The sequence below is a fragment of the Sitophilus oryzae genome, unplaced genomic scaffold, assembly GCF_002938485.1.
Source record: "Sitophilus oryzae breed Bouriz unplaced genomic scaffold, Soryzae_2.0 scaffold_1430_pilon_pilon, whole genome shotgun sequence".
Lineage (NCBI taxonomy): Eukaryota > Metazoa > Arthropoda > Insecta > Coleoptera > Curculionidae > Sitophilus > Sitophilus oryzae.
Genome location: NW_022146094.1, coordinates 290487 through 314671, shown reverse-complemented (window position 1 = coordinate 314671; position 24185 = coordinate 290487). Strand labels below are relative to the sequence as shown.

The following is a 24185-nucleotide window of genomic DNA, read 5'->3' as shown; positions in this document are numbered from 1 at the left end:
TTAGTGGAAGTATATTTTATTCCTTTTTTTAAGTATTCCAACAATTTCAACTACAAATTTGCCAATGTTTAGTTTCCTATGCAGAAAATTTCTCACATAAAGTTTAATGTGGTATGCAACCAGTAATACAAAAATTAAAGGCGGAGCCTCTGAAGGAAACCTTTTCTATATTTAATTTTATATTATTCAAAAATTTAGTACCACATGTAAATTTAGTATTGATCAACGATATTTCTGTTGACTCTAGCATTTCGACCTCGTTTCAAAAATTAAAACCCAAATATTTCGAAAACTATGAGAGTTATGGAGGAACAGAATAGGGCATTCGATAGGGAATTCAATCCTCTATAAGGGTGCAAAATAAGGGCGCAATCGGAGCAAATAAAATTTTGAGACGAAAAATAAAGGAAGGATATAGCCTTGGAAAAATTTTTTCGTAAAAAATAAACTATGCTCCATCGGCACCAAATGTTGTGTACATATAGAGCATTGAATTCTCTATCGAACGGTCAAAAGGGCATTTCTCTATCTTAATTAGTTTAGCTGTAATTAACGTCTTTCAAAAAAAATCTAACTGTTCTAACTCGTTGGTCAAGTACTCTAATTAATAATCAAATCGAATTTGTTTTGACTACCTTTTGTTCAAAATCCATGAAAAGATTTTCAAATTTAAACAAAAATTGCACGAACATTTTTAAATCTGGTCAAGATAATCGCTTTCTATGAGGAGCACATAAAAATGAAGAGTAAATTTAGTACCACTTGTAAATTTAGTATTGGTCAACACACTTTTCTATTGACTCTAGCATTTCGAACTCGTTTCAAAAATTAAAACCCAAATATTTCGAAAACTATGAGAGTTATCGAGGAACAGAATAGGGCATTCGATAGGGAATTCAATCCTCTATAAGGGTGCAAAATAAGGGCGCAATCGAAACAAAAAAATATTTGTAGTGAAAAATTTTCCAAGGGTATAGCCTTTGAAAATTTTTGGCGTGAAAAATAAACTATGCCCTATCGACATCAAATTTTGTGTACGGATAGAGCATTAAATTCTCTATCGAATGGTCAAAAGGGCACTTCTCTATCTTAATTAGTTTGGCTCTAATTAACGTTTTTCAAAAAAAATCTAACTGTTCTAACTCGTTGGTCTAGAACTCTAATTAATCACCAAGTCGAATTTGTTTTTGCTATCTTTGGTCCGAAATCCATAAAAAGATTTTCAACTTTAAACAAAAATTGCACGAACATTTTTAAATCTTCGAAGGCAAGGACATTTAATACCATAATATGTAAATTTATTATTGTTCGTTTCAAAAATTAAAACCAAAATTTGATTTTCTCAAAATCGTTTTGTCTGAAGAAATTTTTTTAAATTTCAAAATTTTTTAATAAATATTATATATTATATATTATTAAATTTTTATAATAAAAATAATTAAAATATATTATGATAGAAATAATTTGAAAGGTCTGTCCCTAAAGTTACTAAAATAATAGTCTGTGATTATAAAATCAAATAAAACACTTGAACTAAACGACAAATTGTTTATTAAAATCAATAAGTAAAACAGAAACATTGATACATAGTACTTGCAATTTTAGTTAATTATATACAATTAATCTGTTTTGTTTTTATACTCCTAACAAAGGAGTGAAACGAAAAAAACGTTTTTTTCTCTTTTTTTTTCGTGATGTTGGTAGAGGTGTTTTTTGTATACGTCGATTATATTTAACATTTAATTTGTCCCAAGTGGAACATTTTCTCTTAAGTTTAATTTCGAAAATTGTTTACAATTGTTTACAATTCGTGACAATGTAACGTTTAAATCAAAGAACACACACAGCATCGTGATTTTTATTTTTTTTATACACTTAGTGAATTATATCTAACATTTAGTCCTGATTATAGTACATTTAAGTTACAGTAACAACCCTTGCAACCCATACGTTTTTTTTGTCTGGCATTGCCCTAAAAGTAATATAACGTCCTGTATATTAAGTTTGAAAAAACAACAAGCAATTGTTACTGAAACTTAAAAAATACTGTGATTTTGTTATAAGCATATCTTCTATTACAATAAGAACAAAAATATGTTTTTTTTAGAATCATGATGCTTATAAGGTAGCTGAGATAGCACTGCATAACATGTACTATATTTTTAATTTAAAAAACCTAACCATTTTCACAATTCAGTATAAAAAATTCCGTCTTTCTTTCATTTTACAACCTATAGCTCTTTTTCTAAAATCTGTATGCACAGTATGTTTTCTTACACTGTATATAATACACTCACCGATACGAAAAAAGGGCACCTTAAAATTTTGATGTATTTTATGTAAGTTTAATAAATCTGGTTTTACTGAGCCGATTTTGATGAATTTTTAAGCAATACGTCCCTAAATTATTTGACTTTTTAGTACCTCTTTATAAATTAAAAATAAAAGTTCCCAATTGTTATATATACGAGGGAAAACAAAATGTTGATATTCTAAACTTTCATCAAAATAACACTTTGTGTTACCTCGTATAATCGACAGATGGAAACTTTCATTTTTAATTTTGAAACAGATACTAAAAAGTCAAATAATTTAGCATCAAAATCGCAGTATATACAACTTTAAAATACAATACCTAATCAAAACTTTAAGGTGCCCGTTTTTCATGACGGTGAGTGTATGTTTTAAAATAATTTTGACATATATGATCAAACCTTACATTTTAGAGTGATCACTTACCCAGACTGTTTTTTTTTCATAATATAATAATAAACAAGATAAAATTATGTACACGCTATATCAGTGAATTTATAGTGAAATAAAAAAGTGATTTAAAATCACACCAATGGATCACTATATTCCTAAAAATTTCCTATCATATCACACCTTGTTAAAATTACTTTAATAAATTTTTCGATTTAGTGTGATTTTAAACACTATCACTAATATACAGGGTGCTCAAAAAAAGTGATGTTTAAAAAAAATCAACGTCAACATTATCAATTACAGTATTTTTTGTGTATATAATAAACTAACAGTTCATTGTTTATAATATCTCCAGTAATATAAATCGCCATACAGAACTATTTTATAATAATTATTACATAGAAACTGTAATATCTCAGGTACATTTTCTGTATTTTGAAAATATATTAACTCAATGCAAATTAGTTAGTAGGACACAAAAATACTGTTATAGAATAATAAGTTGAGCAAAGAAATATTTCTTTTACCCTACAGGGTGGTCTATTTAGAGGATAAAAGCTTTAAATATATAAAAAAGCACCCTGTAAAAACATCTGATCCGAATTTCCTAGTCTAACAGTTTAATTTTTTAGAACAAAACCATCTATATACCCAGAAATATACACTAGTATTTTTAGTCAAAACATCTACTTATATTTATTTTTATTCAACATTTACGTACAATAAGTTTTGTACTTTTTTCATAAATCCCTGAGGTTGGCTTGTACGCAATTTTTTTTTTATTATATAAACATCTAGGTAAGTTTTTTATAAATATTTTTTTTCCCGAAAAACCTATCATTAAACACTGAGCTGTATGTATGTATATCGATTTTTATATTCTTTAAATATAATTTTGAGGTAGATTTTGTATTTGTACTGTGACGTATTCTCAACAGTTAACTGACGCACACAGAAAGGGAACAGGCAACAATAATTAAAGGTAATTCGAGTGCCATACTATTTACATTGTAAAGGAAACACCCTGTATATAATAACACCTTTACACTGTATATAATAAAATCTTCGTTACTCCATTAACAAATAATATAAAGATAGTCGTATCTACAGGGTGTCCCCGTTGTTTTGTGTGAGTCTTACATTAAGTTTTAAATTTATTTAATAGATTATATAACAATCGCACACAGTTTTAAAGGTAATTTTTTTTCAAATATTATAACAGCACGTTAGATGAACACTATAAATATTATAATAGTTATATGTCCCTGAACAATTACCTGAGGATAGTTTATAATATTGCAATTTGCCTTGTTAAAACTATATGTATATATAAGAATTGGTAAATAGTAGACAGTATAGTAGCAGTAATGTATTATTGCAAGTAGGCACAATTTTACAAGATGTTTTACACATTTTGTTATATTTTTTCTGTCAAAAACAGACCAAGCAAGAAGTCATATATGTATTTGATTAAATAATAGTATATTCTTTTATTAGGAGTAAAAAATGACACTATTCATGGTGAACTTGTACGTTTGACATACAGGACAACCACAAAAAGTCATTTTTACTCCGAATAGAATATACTATTTTTTTTTCAAACGCCACAAATAATTTTTTAAACGATTTCAAACGTTCCAAATAATATAAAAATATTTAAAAGTAATACCTTGTATGTAATTCTAATAATATATCGAGAAACTATGGTTACGCTCATTGAATTTGACACTTTGTGTCAGTTTAATCATAGTTTAATAATATATTTCTGTACTTTTGTGGCTTAAGCGTAAAAGTGCTTTACTTTTATACCCAGGCGTTAAAATGACTTTTTTATATTGTCAACCACGTCGCAAAAATTAATATAGTCTATAAAACGAATAACTTTATATAAAATATATAATCCCTCTGTCAAAAAAGTAACTGATATTATTTAAATTGAGTGCCTGAACGAATCAGATAGGTAACTCTTTTTACTTTCGTGAAATAGAAAAGGAAAATAATAAAACAAGTGACAGTTCTTCGTCTTCTTGCAAAAATCAACACGAAATGTCATAAATGTTAAAAGTAAAATGTCATCAGCTTTTGACATTTCTAAAAATCAGACCAATGCCGTCTCTAATAGAACAGCCTCAATCGAAATTTATGACGTCACGCTAGTTAGATACTACGGATTAATAAATATGTTGTAGAATACAGACATCGAAAACATAATAATTATTCCTCGTATATTTGGTTTGTATTTTAAAAATGATATAGTTTACATGACTTTAAAAATATTTTTTTTACTATTAGTAGATATTGAATGGTTTTTTGTTAAATTAGATCGATTTTCAAACCCCAAAATTTAAAATATATTTTACATTTTACCCATTATTTTATGTACCTATTCATTACTTGTATATTGTAAAATATTTGTTGCATTTGTATGGTTCATAGTTTATTTGCCAAAGTATTTATTACTGTTAATTATATATTGTCTTTATTAACTGTATATTATGTATATTTCATGTAAACTATATCATTTTTAAAATACAAACCAAAAATACGAGGAATAATTATGTTTTCCATGTATTCTACAACATATTTATTAATCCGTAGTATCTAACTAGCGTGACGTCATAAATCTCGCTTCGAGGCTGTTCTATTAGAGACGGCATTGCGTCAGCATGGCCGCAAGTTGCTAACCTAATAAAATTATCACTAGAAAAGCCCGCGTGAACTGTCAAATTCAAAGTTATTCGTTTCACAGACTATACTTTTGTGCCATATGAAAAAAAAATTTCTTTGACTTTTCTATCATTGAAGTTTAAATTTTTAATTTTATATATAAAAAGTATATAAATCTGTAAAGACATTGTAGTAGGAATTTATTTAAAATACACTCCTTATTTAGTTTTTATGAAGAAAATTAAATCATATTAGACTCTTATTTTAAACAAGATTTTAAATAACAACAACAACAATATTAAAGTAAAAATCAAATTAAATGTAAAACACATGTAAAATTAAGGTTGTTTGCAATCATACATTTTTTACCAGTATTTTAAGATATTTTCTTTGCTATAAACGAAAAAAATATTGTATAACTCCCTGAGATTCCGTTTTTTAGCAAATACTCAGGGATAATATACCTGAATTCAAATATTTTGCAGCAGATTTCAGAAATATTTTCCCTGCAATATTCAAATGAAAAAAGTCTCAAAATACCAGTAATTTTATGCCTTTTATATTTTAACATTATATACGATATAATATATGAACGATTAGACAAAAATTTTATATCTAGAAGTATTCCTTTTACAAAGTTCTGTGCCGTTTTTTTTCTAAGTAATAAGAAAAACAAAACCTAAAAAATCATCTGGTAAAAAACGTATACAAAATATATAGAAATCTTTTTACATTTTTTTTTCTTTAAACATTGCATTGCCACCCTTATTTTACCTAAATCCTGATCAATCAACTTTTTTTATAAATGAAAACAAACAATTATAACAGAGGTCAATTTTGTTTTAGAGTTTTTTTCAAACATTTCAAATTTCCTTCACCTTTAAACCATTTTTTTGTACATATCGTTAACAAAAAAAAATAAACATACGACCGAAATGAAATTTTACATCCGATTTTTTTCGGCTAAACAAAAAAAAAATAAGCGCACCTAAGAAGAACTTATCGAACTAAAAAAAAACTTTGTAATTCTATGAAACTATTTAGATATTATACAGCGAACCCTGAATGTATTGATAGTATATAAAACTAAGAACTATAAAATTCTTCAAAGATACCCGTAATGTTCACACGTGATCAACTCTCGAATCGTCAAGCTCGCCGGTTCATCCCACAGCGCAGAACAAGAATATCACTCAGAAAAATAAATAAATAACATATTAGATCTTGGTTCTGTACTCTGGGTTGAACCTTGATCTGCATTCACACTTTCTAGAAACTATAATTTATCAAATAAACCGTTTAATCCTGTTTTTTTAAAAATAGTTCAGGTAAAAAATTAAGACAGATCTTGGTTTGTGGTTGTGATGTGTGGCATCTTATTTTGAAAAGAAACAATAATTTTATTTAATTTATAGTATTTAATTTAATACAAACTATAATATAATATGAAGTGAAAAAAATCTTGATAGACTTGTGTGTGTTTCAAAATACCCTACAAGTTAAAACCTTTGCATTTATTTGAGAAGGACCCTGTATAATTTAGAATACCTTCCAAAATGCTTCGTTGATGTTTTGAACTAATTATTTTTTATTTTGCATCATTTATAATTGTTATTTTCAATGACTTAGTGATAGATATGGTAAAACTCATGATCATCTATTTTTTTTTCAATAATTGTTTAAATGATTACTAAAATTTCACAGTTATTGTTTGAAATGGCATACCCGAGGGCATACGAATGACAGAGGACTGTCAGTGGTATGCATTAGCTGTCAAACAATGTCATTTAATGAGAATTAATCAAATGTCTGTGTGGTCTACAGTTGTTTATAATTTTTAAATTTGTCATAACTTTGAATGGTATGATCTACACTTTATTTTTCGAAATAATATTAAACCTAAAAAATATCTTTTTATTTTCAAACATACCAGAGGGCATACCAGTGACACAAGACTTTCATTGGTGTCCATTAGCTGTCAAACGATGCCATTTTATGACAGTTCATCAAATGTCTGAAGCAAGTAATTTGATATTTATCATAACCTTAGATGTTATGATATACACTTTATTTCTTGAAATGCCAAACAATTTTTTTCTTTTCAAATAAGATCCCACACTGTAGCATATATTTCTCTATATTTTACAGTTAAAAACTATTGCAAAAAATATTATTAGAGGTAGTAGGTAGTATATTACATCAACTTCTTGAGCTATTGTAGATGTGATTGTTGTTTAACTATTGTATATTAATATAAATATAATATTATACTCAATAAAATTGAATATTTTCTTCGTAACATATTCTAATATTAACTAATAACTAACATCCTAACCTAATACGACTAAAACTAAAAAATATAATAATAAGTTTGTCATGTAAAAATGAGGTAGCTAAGTTTCAGTTTTTTTTATCCCAGAGTTAATTGTAGCGGATAAAGTTGACAGGAGCCTGCGCCGCCTTTTGTCTATCTACACAAAATATATTTCTCTGAACGACGCGGACAGCCTGCGTCTTTTATTTATAATATACAGGAGACGTAACAATACTGTAGAACATTTGTAATAATATATAATATGCTGTTGCAGAAAGATATTTGACTAGTAAAAAATTAAACGAAATGCTTAGAAAACTATATATAATATGTAACTATTTTTGGTTTCGAAGTTTCTCTATAACTTACATGGCAAATAATAATAATATATAAATTTGTATGTATATATTATATTATATTAAAAAATGGAATTATTGTGAATTCTTTTCCTTTTTTATAAGCATTAACCGAATCCAATCACAATCAGGGTTCCTAATTTTACTGGATTGTCTCCTAATCCAGTTCAAAATAAAACGTTTTTTCTTCTGTAATCGTTGAGCCAATACGACTTTTTAATAGTGTATATATATAAATATTTACATTGTTTTCAAACTAATAATATACCAATCTATTCAAATGAAAAAATAAAAAATGGACTTCTCAAAATAAAAACTTAAAATCAATGAAGGTACGTTGTTGTCAAAGATTGACAAGAAAATATTCAATATTCGGGTTATCGATAATAATATACACTATTAAGTAAATTTAGCAGGTAACAGTGAATTTAATTCACATTATGTGTTGACGTATAAATACGAAAAAAAAAATTCAAAATTAACAATTTTTTTAGGGTTTGAAACCCTTATAACTATAAAAAGCCAATAAAAATATTGTTTTATGTTGCACTACTGACTAGCGGACAAAAAAAGGAAGTTTTCTTAATATATTTTATAAATATAGTGAGGCAGATTGATTACTGTTGAGGTAGAATTATTTTTCAATCGTTTTTGAAACGATTCAAAAAATATTAGTTATTATATAAACCTGAGGTTTCCATTTTTTAAAATTAGAAAAGAACTAGAAACAAATCGAGCAGCCAAGAAATTTTAGCGAGTTTTTCACAAAATTTTCCTTCTTTCAAAAAACTTTTTACCAAAATTCTATTCTTATCCTAAACTTTACCGTCAATCAAAAAATAAATTCATTTTCCTAAATTTAGATTTTTTAGGTAAGTACTTACAACGGAAATAATTTTTGTAAAACTGTAACAAATTAATAAAATCTTGAAAAATAATCAAAACATGTTTTTGAATTATAGTAAAATCTGATTTTTAAGTCCAGTACAAGTAACTATATGTAAATATAATTTTTAAAAAAATCTTGAATTTATTATACAGGGTGTTTCAAAACAAATGCGAAAAACTTCAGAGGGTGATTCCTTGTTCAAAATAAAGGGTAGTTTGCTTCATAAACGTTGGGTCAAAAGTCAACCATTAGGGAGATATCGCGGTACAAAGATGGCGGAAAAATAATGTTTTTATTTTTTATCTTGAAAACGAAAAGAGATAGCCTAATAAAATTTTATGGAAATATTACTGTTATGAAAACACACTTTCTGGTAATTTTTTCACTTTTTTAAAACGAGTGGAAGGGGTTGAAATAAACTACCCCTATCATTCTTGTTAACGAAATTTAAAGAAAAATCTTATCAAACACATGCAAAAAAATTAATTTGGATAGCCTAGTTTGTTTAGAAACTTTTTTATCTCTTGTATTTTTTTGATAAAACTCACCGATTTGAAATTAAAAAATAAAATGTAAAGCATTACATGTCAGGACAAAAAACATTTTCTGATAAAGAATCTAGTGGGCTGTTGTAATTTTTTTAGGAAAAAATCTAGACGGCCGCTGTTACTTTTTAGGATGTTCCTAATATTATGTTATTTGACATTACTCTACTGCAATACGTTATTATCTAGATGATTATTATTATCGTTATTATCACTAGATTTTTATTCTAAAAATGTTTTTTGTCCTGACATGTAATGCTTTACAGACACAATAGTGATAATGCCCTAATTAAATTCAAATTATTAATTGTCGTTACTGAAAATAATTGAGAAAAAAATGTACGTTTTTAAAAAAAAATGTGTTAGTTACTTGGACTGTACTTTGACTCTTGATTTGGATCAAACTAAACAAATTTTTAGAGAAATCAATAAAAAATAATTTTGAAAATCAAATTGACAAAAAACAACGAAAATAAATGAAAAAAAAAAATAGAACAAACAATCAACAAAATAGAATTTAACACATTCCTAAACTCCCGTACCTTAATAGTACCCACCCACTCTTTAAAGCATATATAATATTTACATCATAACTGCCGGCAGGTACTTATTTATCCCTAGTACCACCAGCGTACTTAGGGATTGAGTACTTGTTGCTGCTGCACTTGCTGCTGCTGGTTCTGGAACGCCTTGAGGCTGAGTTCCGTCTTGTGCTCGCGCGCTATATGCCTCCTCACCGTGTTGTTCCTGGTGAAGGTACGCGAACAGAAGGGACAGGGTACTCTGATGCCTTGGTGTCTTTGCCGTATGTGGGCGCGTAGGTTTGTCTCGTAGCCGTAGAGTCTTTCGCAAAAAGGGCACTTCAGTTTCTTTCCTGAACAAGAGAAAAATCAATAGATTAGTACCAAAGCGATGTTAATGTTAATTACAAAGGGCAAATATTAAAAAAAAAAGTTTACGCACTATGTGAATTAATAATTTAATAATTTGAATTTTCTCACGAACTTCGTAAACATCCATTATTTTACTTAAAAAATAAATTTTACACGAGTTGTCGCGAGACTCTATGTATTCGTTTTGGCTATTACAACACGAATAAATACAAATTCTGAAACTTTCTTATCACATATCTACCTATTTTTATTTTATTGCATTTTTTCGCTTGATTTTTAACCGGCGGACGGGTATACGCTAATTCGTCCGGTTCTGCCTATGTTACTACTACAGTGGTCCGGTCTGTATATCTATACTAATATATAAAATCCTTGCCTTCAGTGACTGACATACTGATTAATCACGATCCTGCTCAAACCACTCAACGTAAGAAGCTCAAGAAATAAATCATATTTACATTTATTGGATGTTGCAATTTCTCTGTCACAGTATAATGTTCAGCTGATAATAATAAAAGGATTTGTACTGAAGCTGTGGTTGGTTCCTTGTGAAACATCGTTGAAATATTAGTATTTTAATAAAGCACGCTTTTAGATGTTTCAAAAAACTTTTAATAAGAGTAACTTTAACTCTACATATATGTTTCGGCTTGTTAGGCCTTTTTCAAGAGTTTTTTAAGAACTAATCGTCTAACTACACTGTAACTATATATATATTTACTATGGGGTGGGTTCAGAGAGTTTACAATAGGGGTAATAAAAAATGTGTTTAGAAATCCTTGTTGGTCGTTACATTATTTTCGTTTTTAACAGATTTTAGTATTTCTAACTGTTCAATGTAATTTAAACGTCTACCTTTTGTTTCTCTGTGTAGTAACTTAATTGAGTTTTCATTAATTTTGTGATTATTTACTATACAATGAGTTGCAAGACCAGAACTATGCTGGAGATTATTAATATACTTTACATGTTCTTTAATCCTTATATCTAAATTTCTACCTGTTTGGCCTATGTACACGGCATCACAGTATTGCAATCCACCCTATATACACCCGACTTATTTTTGACATTAGTTTTGTCTTTATTATTTAATAAAATTTGACCTAAATTTCTTTTATTTACGTTAATAGTTTTACATCCTATTTTATTGAGATTATTTGATATTTTGTTAGTTAAATTAGGAATGTAGTTTAAAGGTTGATAATTGTTATTGTCTTTAGAATTAGCGGATTAAAAATTTTTCATTAATATTTTGTTTTGTTTTTTCTTTAGCATATTATCAATAAGGGAACACTTATATCCATTGTTGATGGCGATCTGTTTAATAATATTTAACTCTTTTTTAAAATTCTCTGGGCTCAGTGGAAACATTACTAATCTATGAATTAAACTATGAAAGGGTGACATTTTGATTTGCCAGGATTGGTGTGATTGACTATGTATTACAGTGTCTGTGGTAGTGGGTTTTCTGTAAATATCAAATTGTAATCTATTAGACTGTTTTATAATTGTAACATCAAGAAAATTGATGGTATTAATACCTTTTTCAATAGTAAATTGTATTCTCGGGTTAATTGAATTTAATAATGTTAACGTAAATAAAAGAAATTTAGGTCAAATTTTATTAAATAATAAAGACAAAACTAATGTCAAAAATAAGTCGGGTGTATATAGGGTGGATTGCAATGATTGTGATGCCGTGTACATAGGCCAAACAGGTAGAAATTTAGATATAAGGATTAAAGAACATGTAAAGTCTATTAATAATCTCCAGCATAGTTCTGGTCTTGCAACTCATTGTATAGTAAATAATCACAAAATTAATGAAAACTCAATTAAGTTACTACACAGAGAAACAAAAGGTAGACGCTTAAATTACATTGAACAGTTAGAAATACTAAAATCTGTTAAAAACGAAAATAATGTTAATGACCAACAAGGATTTCTAAACACATTTTTTATTACCCCTATTGTAAACTCTCTGAACCCACCCCCATAGTAAATATATATATAGTTACAGTGTAGTTAGACGATTAGTTCTTAATAAACTCTTGAAAAAGGCCTAACAAGCCGAAACATATATGTAGAGTTAAAGTTACTCTTATTAAAAGTTTTTTGAAACATCTAAAAGCGTGCTTTATTAAAATACTAATAAAAGGATTTGTTACTGAGGAATTTGTGTTTACAATAGGTCTCTTTGCTTACATAGTAGAGAATCTCCATCAAAAACACATTCATAGTAAAAATAAAGAAAACACACACGCACAATAGTGCTGACAGTAATACTGACCGTCTGGCGTGTTGACCGTGGGCTGCTTGTGATGGCTGAGCTTGCCCGTGACCGAGTTCCACAGCGTGGTAGGGATTAGGTCCGTCTTGTCCCGGTCGTACTCGAACTTATTGACCGAGGGGGCTATGGTACCGTTTGGTGAGCTCCCGGTATGGTGCATGGGACTAGGTACAGGCGGGTGGCTTCCTGGGCCCGCCGTGCTTGAGGGAGGTTCGTCTTGTTCCATTTTTATTCGCAAATCTGGAAGAAAAAATGTCAGGAATAAAATACGTCTTTAAAATTATCATTTATTTTAAAATTCAATATATTATTTTGTTCTAGTGGGTTAATTTTGATGATTTTTAAGAAATGTGTAGCTAAATTATAGATTTGAAGCTAAGAAACAACGGCGAAGGCAGATTCTGTAGGGAAAATGGAGAGACACCAGCGTCCGTTATCCGTTGATACGATGATGGTCCGACGGTGCTCTGATTGGTCATAGCGTTTTCGCGCCACTTTTCAACCGTAAATTTTCCACTTCGGCCCGTCAACGGAGAAAGACCGTATGATAACGGACGTTTTGACACTTTTTTGACAAATTAATTCGCAAAACATCCCCCGTTAGAACTTTTTCTTTAATAGCCATAAACGGGAGTAAAAGACTAACAGGGCGAACAAACTACTAGAGGCGCTTTATTTACTTTGATTCCTAATCATGACATATGAAGTTTTAAAGGGAGATGTTTGTGATTTAATCTAACCTTAATAAAAGTAGAATAGTACAAGAGCTAGCACCGTCGGGAAAACGAGAATTTTAAGAAAGCTGCTCTTTAATATATCTCTTGCTATGCTCTTCTATGCTCTCCTGACCAAAGTGGTAGACTACTGCGGTTCACTACTGCGCATAACATCTGTACAGGGTATCCTCTTTTCGTGTGTTTTATGCGATTTCTCATTTATGAGTAGAGATACAATGATGCAATTTTCACATTACTTTGCTATTTTTTATGAAACTAAATATGCTACACATATGTTTTTCCTAACCTCTTTAGTTCCTGAAATACATGGCGTAATTGTAATGCGCAGTAGTGGAACAGATGTTGAATACAGATATGATGCGCAGTAGTGAACGCAACGTCTACCGGCAGCCAGACCGTCCGCACCCTGTTCAGGAGAGCAGCTTCCTTAAAATTCTCTCTTGAAAACGTTACTATCTCTTAGACTATAAGTAAAACGACAAACTCGTTATGGGAATAAAAATATAAAATGACAACAATCACAAGCAAATCGTATATCCGATAAACGGAGGCATGAAAATGCTATAAATTTAAAAACTGCGTAATTTTCTACTCAACCGAAGTCTTTCAATTTAACCAATAAAATTAATATCGTATCATCGTATCGTCGGACAACGGATGATCAAGAAAGGAGGACAGAATAGATCAAACTAGATAGAATACAATTTACAATCAAATTATTCTTCTAACAAGAAAATGTACCTTCTGGGCATCCTGGGTCCTGGCATCGGTCAGCATTGGTCGTTTCCGGGCATATAAGGGCCGTAGCCCTATCCGTGGCTTCGTACCGCTGATCAGGTGGTGGGGCGTCGGCTTCGTTGTGGGCAGGGGGCGCTGGACAGGACGAGCTGGACGTCGGTCGGTAGGCCAGCGAGAGAGGCGTGGGGGAACCTGTTCGTTTGCTTCCGTCCCGCAGGACAGAGGCTCGGTTTTCCTGCACCAGGTCGTTGGGAGACCTGCAAAAAAAAGATAACAAATTAATATAAACTTGATTATTATAATATATAATATAATATTAATATAAAAATTAAAATTAATAATTTGACAAAATGTGACAAAATCTATCAAAATTATTAAAGATCTATCAAAATTCTCGATTTAATCTGGCAAAATAGGTTCATAAATTGTGCAACAACACTTCCTTGAAATGCTAATCCCGCCTCATTACGTGTCATTATATTATTAAGATCTCGTGCATTATCATCTGTTCGCATCGTGCATGAGAAACAATGACATCTCGAAAATTTTATTGTTTTGATAACATAAACACATCAATCAGAGTAAAGTAAGTAATTGAGTTTACGATGTATTTGTCAAGTATGTCGATAATATTTAGACTTCCTTGTAGATAATATAAATTTATTCATAATAAAATAAAAAGCATTATTTTATTAAGAGAAATCATATGTAGGCAAATTATGAGTAATGGCAGTATGTATACATACATACTGCCATTACTCATAATTTGCCTATATCATAATTGGAAATGGTTGAATGAGCTAGAGATGATAAAATGACAGCGATCTTCATTTCATAGCCATCGCTGACGCCGTTTTTTTTTCGATCATATTGTAGTTTTAAGTACTATTCAAATCAAAATAAATATATTATTAGATTATTTTCTAACCCTTCGTCTATTATTTTTAGAAGATCCTCTCCAAAAATATATCTTATAATACTTCGCCTAACTTAAATCAAGGTTCACATACTTAAATTTAGCGTACCTATCTGTCTATACTATAAATTGGCTCGAAAACTAATAAAAATAATTAACTATATTTTATATTCCAATCTTGTTTCCCGATAAGATATGGCATCAAGCTATTTAGAAACAGTAAGTACCGCTATTGTCCTGTCAAATTTCAAATGCTCTCTAAATTCACCGATGATTAAAAAGAAGGCAGAAATATATACAGGGTGGACAAATTTGAAAAGCTAGCATATAATTTCTGTTTATATTTATCCAATGAGACAACAAGAAAATATACGCCAGCGACAGTTGTTCTTTGACATATAAATTCAAAAGTAGATTGTTATTTCTGCCATTTTTTGGGTTGCAAAATAAAAAATTGTATACATAGGTATGTATTTAGTAATCCACATTATTTATTTCTGTTTTGAGAGTATTTTTTGATGTATACCATTATAAAATTTCTAGGAACTGTGCTTAATTAATAATTAAATATTAATATACAGGGCGTGAATAAATATATATATGTAAAAAAATCAGAAAGTAATCGAATTTGTGTTTTTTTTTTGTATAAATTGTTTTTAAAAGAAGTTCATAGTATTGTAAAATTTTTAATGGGTATTAAAAAGTGTACCTTGGATGTTTCATTTCGTATTGTGAATTTGTAGAGGACAATCTGTCGTAGGGCCTGTAGTGGTGATGCATGTAAGGAGACATTTTCGGTGAATAGCTTGGCGATGGGCTAGATTGCTGTTGTTGGTTTGTCGGTTGGTTGTTTTCAGCTTCTTCTTTCAATATCTACGAGAAAAAACAACAATATTTAATAAATTCTAAAGTTCAATTAGTCGCAATTATTAATATCCAAATTTATTTATTTATTTCCCAAGAGTTGGATAAGTTTTTATAAATTTTTAAACCCTACACTGAAAAGAAAATTGATATATTATAGTATTTTTAATAAGAAACTTGTAAAAATAAGATATTTGTACATAGTTTCATAAAAAGATGTAATTTTGCAAAACAGTTTATTAATATTAAATGATTATTACAAAACGATATTATTTTCGCAATGAGTTTTGTGTATCAACATATCTCAAATAATATTTATTTTTTCAAACTGTGTTTCGGAAGACAAATTTAATAGAGATCCGGAGTAGAGGACTCTATACATTCATAGTTTCCAACTTGGTAAGTTGACTTTTTTGATTAGACACCTTATTCTTGCATGTTTTTTTTATTTTGTATCTAATGGCAATTTTGTTCCTATTTTGGTTATATAGGCTCAGAATTCCAGTAAGGTTCTTCTAGATAAGAAGAGATGGCAATGTTTCTGTTTTGTGACTTTTTATTGACCTTTATAATAAATATTATAAATATAAACACGTGTTTTATTAAATTTATTAATATTTACTAATGCTTTGTGAATTTACAAAAGTAATTGTAAATTCACTATAATAAAATGTTTTAATTTGTTCTTACTTTATAGTAATATTACAAGAAGTTGATGATTTTAAAAGATAAATTTACAATGAATAAGTAAATTTACTATGAGATACACATTTTTTACATTCATTCATAAAAAATATTGGTTAATATAAGATATATTATAACATATTTACATACGTGCCAGAAAAAATGAATTGTAAAACTTAAGAACGGATGGTAAATTTACTACAATAATCTGTGGCAAGATAACCATCAATATTGTTATTAAATTCACAAATTAATTTTTTCTATCCCACTTCTGAACATAAAAGAAAAGAGGAAAAACAATGCCGCATGGCGTAGAAGGGATTTTTAGCCGGTAGTAATCCGTTACTACACAACTTTGAGTGTCTTAAGCAAGATTCTTTCCCTCACCATCAAAAAAACGTGTCCTTACCTTAAAACGTTTTCTCGTAGGCGAGTCCAGACCACGCATAGGAGGGCTATGGGCGATATCCTGCCTTTGCTGCGACTGGTGACTTAAAGCCACAGCCACCTTCTCGTGTTCCACGCTCAATCCCTTGACCTGCAGGCACTCCCCAGCTTGCAGGAAACTGGACAAGGCGTCCTGGGAGACGTGCACCTCGCCCTTGTACATGAACTCGAGCAGGGCGGCCATGTTGGCGGCCGAAGTGCCGTCCAGGATGACCAGGAGGTTCTGATGGAGGGGCGCGGTCTCGAACAGGTCTGCCAGGTGTTTGCTGCAAGCTGCCAGGATTAGTTTGTGAGCTTTGAAGGTCACCCCTGAAAGGCAAAAAAGAAGGTTCATAAGTCAATGAGTCAACATCTTGGCATTATCTTTTGAATATTATAGTATGATTGTTGAGACTTTTGATTTAATACTGAACAGAGAATTAAACATTGTATACACTATTATAAGCAGCTGATATAATCCTTTTTGATTGATTATTTAGAAAAAAATATGTCTTTCTATTTATATCTTTTACACGCCATAACGCTTTAAGGTTGATTCTCACTATACCTTCCGTTTCCATTCCATATCCATTCCATAAGTCACACATTCATAAGTTACAATTCCTATTATACAGGTAACAATAAAATTTATTTTAACAAGCATTTCCTGTTTTCCTTGATATCAAAGTTTTTCGTTCGATTTTACAGTTATCCAATTTAAAAAAAGACGACTTGCACTGTAAGGTGAATTAATAAAATTAATTTTCCGCTAAAGCAATTCCATTAAATGATTTCTAGCTAAACTAAGCTATCTATTCCCCGCCTCGGTCGACTAAAATAACCAAACTGGAAGTTAAATAGCCGAGAAATTACCGAAAAAGAAATTATTCCAAACAATGTAATTGAAGTCGATGTCTTTTTTCCTTCCATTCCATTGCACGCTACACGGCAAAATGTAAATGAAGTTTGAATGAAACGCAGCAGTATTTCGGTCGGGGTATACTCGTTGCATATTTCAATTTGAAATAAAACATGTTACACAGGGTGGTCCGAACTTTTTTCCAGAAAGTTCGGCAGCGTATTCTGCAGATAAAAATAAGTAAAAACGGTTCCTATAAATGTATGTCCTAAAATGCTTATATAGTTTTGGAGATACAGGGTGTAGAAGTATTCATTTTTATTTCGATTTTTTCTAAATAAGTTATTGATGAAGACTGGTGTTTGGGAGTTTTTTGACATGAAAAATTTAACCTAACCTAACTACTTGTAGAGGGCGCCACCTACATATTTTTTAACGGGTTAGTTAGTAATAACTCTTTATCCGAACCTGTATAAAACTACCGAGTAAAAAAATATACATTTACGATGTTTTTCACGTAAAAAAGGTCTCTTGGTAAAAATCGCTATTTTTAAAATTAAAAATTTAGTCAAAAAAAGTAATAAAATAATATAATGTAATAAAATTTATTATAACTACTCAACCTCAACGTGTTTATTGTCCATAATGACATGTATTGACTAATTCCATTCTAAATATCTTGAGAACGGTTGCTTGTAGCGATTTTTACTAAGAGACTTACTACGGACAAAAAGTTATTGTTTTTCAAAGCAGTTAAAACACATGTAGGTGGCGCCCCCTACAAATAGGAGTCATAATGACATCAAAATCAAATTTCTCATGTTAAAAAACTCCTAGACACCAATTTTCATCCAAATATTGAAGTTACTTCAAAAATTATTTGAAAAAAAAAATCGAAATAAAAATGAAATTTCTGTGCACCCTGTATCTCCGAAACTAAGCATTTTAAGACATCTATTTACAAACTTTTTTACTTATTCTTATCTGCAGAATATGCTGCCGAAGTTTCCGGAATGCAGTTCGGACCACCCTGTATAGTTAGATTTAATTATTTCAGATCAATCTCTATTTATTTATTTACAAATACCAGAATATAAACAGTTATTACATTCCACAACAAGACTCACAATATAATATTTCAGCAGGTTCTATATAGAAAAATCAAAATAAAATAAAGAAAAAAACAAAACAAAATAGACAACACAATTATAAAAAAAACGGACAAGTGCGAATAGGATTTGCCCACCGACAGTTTCATATAAAGACTATCTTTTTTTTGATTTAATTACAAATGCAGTATAGTTTTCAGATTTTTCCCTATACTTGTAGTATAAGACGGTATTACCACAGGTATTACTTGCCAAATTTCATAGTTCTAGGTCACCGGAAAATATCCTAAAAATTTTGACTCCCCTGAGAGTGTCGAAATATAAGATTTTTGCGGCATAATTTTTAAGACAAACATGAAAATAACTCAATAACTATCGATTCTGATTCTAGGAATGCCACATCGCACCATAAATACCCTGTATACGACCTTAGAACTGTCTAATTTCCTCGTTTTGAAAAGAAACACGTGAACTTTTCGTCAAATCTAACGAGAGTTTGACCAACCGTGTCCATCCGAAAAAGAAAACAAAGAACAAAAGTTCGCTGCGAGGTATTATGCATCCAAGCGACGATTCATCTAACGGTACTGCCGGTTGGTGTAATTTCATTCGTTTTTTCGTGCACGAAAATAATCCAGTGCAATGCCAAAATACCGGTACGTCGCAGTTTTCAAAGGAAGATCAACAAGTAATGGTTGGTTGTTTTTTTTGGTTGAAGTGGCGAATACGAACGCTTGTAGAAATCCAATTAGCAGAATTGATGTTTTGGTACTACTCACTCTGATGTCCTATCCGTAGGGAATTAAGCTTTTGACTATTTTGGAGGATATGGTAGATGAGTTCTATTTTTTCAATTTTTACTAGATATGTAAAAATTAAAAAAAAACGATTAAAAAAAGTGGCCTTGACTAGGATTCGAACCTGCCTTACTACGGCTCCAACGTCATAGCAGCGTAAAGTCCTAACGCTTTAATCACGCGGCCACCGAGGACTTGAAAGATTCTATGTAAAATTCTTACTTAAAAGATAATGTTTAGTGAAAGTACTTTTTTATTTATAAATATCTATTTAATTCTGTTTTTAGTATTTGTTCTTATAGCGGTAACATAGATACATTATCTGTAAAAATTTCAACTGTCTAGCTATAACGGTTCATAAGATAGACCTTTGTGACAGACGGACAGCGAAGTCTTAGTAATAGGGTTCCCGTTTTTGCCCTTTGGGTACGGAACCCTAAAAATGATCTGGAATAATAAGAATTAATAAAATCGTTTTATTCTAAGACAACAACTTATTTGTTGACCCTCGTAGATAGGATTTGCTTTTGATAAAATGAAAGTACGCACCGCGATCTCTACAAACCACGACGATTAGATTGTCGGTTGTTGCAACGCTCGTTATGTTGCAATCGGGGCCATTTTTATGACCTGGAAAGCGTTAGAAGCATTTTTGACAAAATACAGTTAGAATAAATGCATTCGGATGTGAAAAAATCCACATTTTTATATAATCTTCTTGATTTTGGTTTATTCAACTTTAAAAATTCTACTCCTAGAGATTTCATAAATGTAAATTTGTACTTTTAATAATCATCATTTTTAGATTTATAAGATTTTTTCCAAACAATTAGAGAAATGGTAACCTCTGAAGTTTAAAAAAATGTTATAAATATAAAAAGTTATGAATATACCAAGTGGTTTGACACTTAAATTTAAGGTTTTCCAAAAATTGGAGTTAATCGAATTATGCAGTGAATGGCTCATATATCAAATTAATATGACAAATGTCTTATGACGTCAATTTAGTCTCTAATGCATCATAATATTGTATGATCGAAAAAAAAACGGCGTCAAAGACGTTATTTAGTAAAAATTGACATAAATCAAAAATTGACACTAATTATAGAAAATTGACACGATTATTAGAAACATTACCATTATTATTAAATGTGTCAAAAAATGCTACTTGGGAAGCGCAATTTAAAAATAGAGAAGAGTACGGGCAAAGTAAATAAGGTCTAGAGCTTGACCACGCCAAAACTATCAGCGATTGTCATTCCTTAGCCTTCTATGACTCCATTTTTTTATCGATCGTATGGTATTATACAGGGTTGTTCACCACATACGACACGGAGTATTGTAGCTAAACGATGAGATTTTTACAAATTGTAAGTTTTGGGTTCGATGAAGGACTATTAGAGGTACAATTTAAAAATATTTTTACAAGATACAGAGTGTCCCAATAAGTAAAAAATATCAAAGTTGTATTTTTTTAAACGGAACACCCTGTATATTATTACATTTTTAGTTTCTACGATTAAAATAAAGGTAAATTTGATTAAGGTTTATTATACTTAAACCTTACCGTTTTTGAAATATTTTCAATTTTGTGAAATTGCAGTAAAAATTTTAAGGCTTCATTTCTCCAAGGGGTATCAAAGTTTTTTAATACTAAATATTTACTGAAGTTTATTTACTGATCAGTTATTGTGTTGCAATAAAAAAATAATATTACCTTATACAGAGTGTCTAAAAATTTATTTTAAATAATTATTAGCTTCAAACGGCAATAACTTGTTTAATTTAAATGGAACACCCTGTATATTTTACGAGAATCAGATGCACAATTTAATTGTCTATCAAATTACATTATACCATTTTTTACCTATCTCTTTAAGTTTCCGTAGAAAATGCATTTTCTTGTAATTTAGAACTTATTTATCAATATACCCATGGACTATTGACATTTTAGATTATTTTTAAAGATGTCCCAAATTTTTAAAGAGTACAGATACTAATATTGTCGATATAATTCGTTTATTTCATTAAAAAATAAAAAAAAACTGTTTAAATATTTGTTAAAGAGGATCAATTAATATGATTCCAGTATTCAAACTACATTAACTGACTGCGTTGATTAATAATAATTGCTCCAAATACTAAAAAACTGAATTTTGTATGGGCATTAGACAGTGTGATAAAAAGTAACACCTTAAAAATGATATTTCATTTTTTAATAAATGCTTATTTATAACAACAGAGACTTTAATTTGATAACTTATTATTATATTGATTTCTGACTCAAATCCACATTTATTTATAATAATTTAATAACGAACACAATTAAGTATGTAATTAATTAGTATATGGGCGCAAATAATGGTGTTATATTTAATTAATGGTATACTCTTTTATAAAGATTTAAATAGTTTTCTTTTTGCATACAAATGGGCTAGTAATATTATCGTTTTGCTAAAAACGATAATATTACTAGTCTGTACATTTTGTACATTTGTTGCTTTAAAAACAATCTAAAATGTCAATATTCCATTGATATATTGATAAATGAGGTCTAAATTATAAGAAAATGCATTTTATACGAAAACTTGAAGGGATAGGTAAAAAATGGTATAATACAATTTGATAGACAATTTAATTGTGCATCTGATTCTCCTAAAATATACAGGGCATTCCATTTAAATTAAAGAAGTTATTGCCGTTTGAAGCTAATAATTATTTAAAATAAATTTTTAGACACTCTGTATAAGGTAGTATTATTTTTATTATTGCAACATAATAACTGATCAATAAATAAACTTCATTAAATATTTAGTATTAAAAACATTGATACCCTTGGAGAAATGAAGCTTTAAAATTTTTACTGCAATTTCACAAAATTGAAAATATTTCAAAAACGGTAAGGTTTAAGTATAATAAACCTCAATCAAATTTACCTTTATTTTAATCGTAGAAACTAAAAATGTAATAATATACAGGGTGTTCCATTTAAAAAAATAAAACTTTAATATTTTTTATTTATTTGGGACACTATGTATCTTGTAAAAATATTTTTAAATTGTAGCTCTAATAGTCCTTCAACGAACCCCAAACTTACAATTTGTAAAAATCTCATCGTTTAGCCACAATACTCCGTGTCGTATGTGGTGAACAACCCTGTATTGTACTTCTTTCTAAGTATTTTTATTTAAAGGAAGAATCACACAAAACCAAATTTTCTATATTCACCGATAATTCAGTTAACAAACCTGTAAACCTAACTCTTTATTTTTAACTCTCTCTTTCTCAATGTTTGCTAGCTCCAACGACAAATCTCGTCGTTCAGTTCCTGTGCAGCGTGCACTTGACCCACTGGCCCACTTTACAATCACACACGGTATGTCGTAAACCGTCTTGGCTGTGCGAGTGTGTGTATGCATCCCGTGTTTATTTTCAGTGCCCACAGATCGGAGACCCAATCGAAAAAGTAGTACGAGCTCTGAGTGTGTGTGCAACGTAATTATGTATACGTGTGTGATGCAACAAAGACTGTACCCTCCACAAAACACATACACAAGAAGAAGTGCGAGCGCCTTGCTAAATATTGGAAAGTGAAATTGACGTTTAAATTTGACACTGTTGACAAGTCTACTGCTACTAGCGCCCCCAATTTCGCTTGTAGGAACTACGGGCTAAATTGTCACGCATGGCGGGAAGTTTAAAAAAACAAAAGAATTTATTTCTTCATTTATTTTTAATTATGACATACACAAAAACACAAAAAATACACCATTTTTTAAAAATATGTTTAATATCAATATCAAATATACAACAGAAATTAATTTCACCACAATAAATTAATAAAATTAAGAGAATAATGTTACAAGTAGATCAAGAGACAAAATTAATTATAACAAAACTGAAAAAAAATGGCGTCATAGATGGCTTAGAAATAAAAGATATATCATAATTTTGAAAGTAAAATTATATGGGAAATGTCTTCGGTCATCATTTTAAGCCAACTGGACGATTATTTCAAACATACAAGCTGAGTTCGTTCATAGTGCCCTGAGAAATCTAGATAAACAAAGAATAATAAATTAAAAGTATTCCAGGGGAAAAGAGAGGAAAAACCTGTATCGTCTCTGATATCTGTCAGGGTATTGTTGAAAGTGTCATCTTTTTGCTCGAAGTTTTCAGGTCGATCAAAAAGATGACATTTACAACAATACTTTGCTGTAACTTTCACAAATATCAGAGAGGGTACATACAGGTATTGCCTCTCTTTTCTATGCTTTATATTTGTTGTTCTATATATATCTGTTGTTCTTTGTTTATTTATATTTCTCAGAGCATAATGCCGAACACAACTACAGTATATAATAATTTCAATATCCAAAGTGGAAAGAAAAAAGA

General features: G+C 29.8%; 1 protein-coding gene across 4 annotated transcripts in view; it reads right to left on the bottom strand.

The window, feature by feature from the left end:
• Positions 1–9686: 9686 nt before the first annotated feature.
• The window catches only part of LOC115876248 (zinc finger protein chinmo-like), a 111705-nt gene continuing 97206 nt past the window's right edge, over positions 9687–24185 (bottom strand). For all 4 annotated transcript variants that reach the window (XM_030891957.1, XM_030891955.1, XM_030891956.1 and 1 more), the window contains 5 exons: positions 17009–17355; positions 15761–15924; positions 14139–14392; positions 12661–12900; positions 9687–10351 (listed from right to left, as the gene is read on the bottom strand). In XM_030891957.1, coding sequence (XP_030747817.1) covers positions 10113–10351; positions 12661–12900; positions 14139–14392; positions 15761–15924; positions 17009–17355 — 1244 coding nt within the window. In that variant the 3' untranslated portion in view covers positions 9687–10112. The remainder of the gene's footprint in view (positions 10352–12660; positions 12901–14138; positions 14393–15760; positions 15925–17008; positions 17356–24185) is intronic.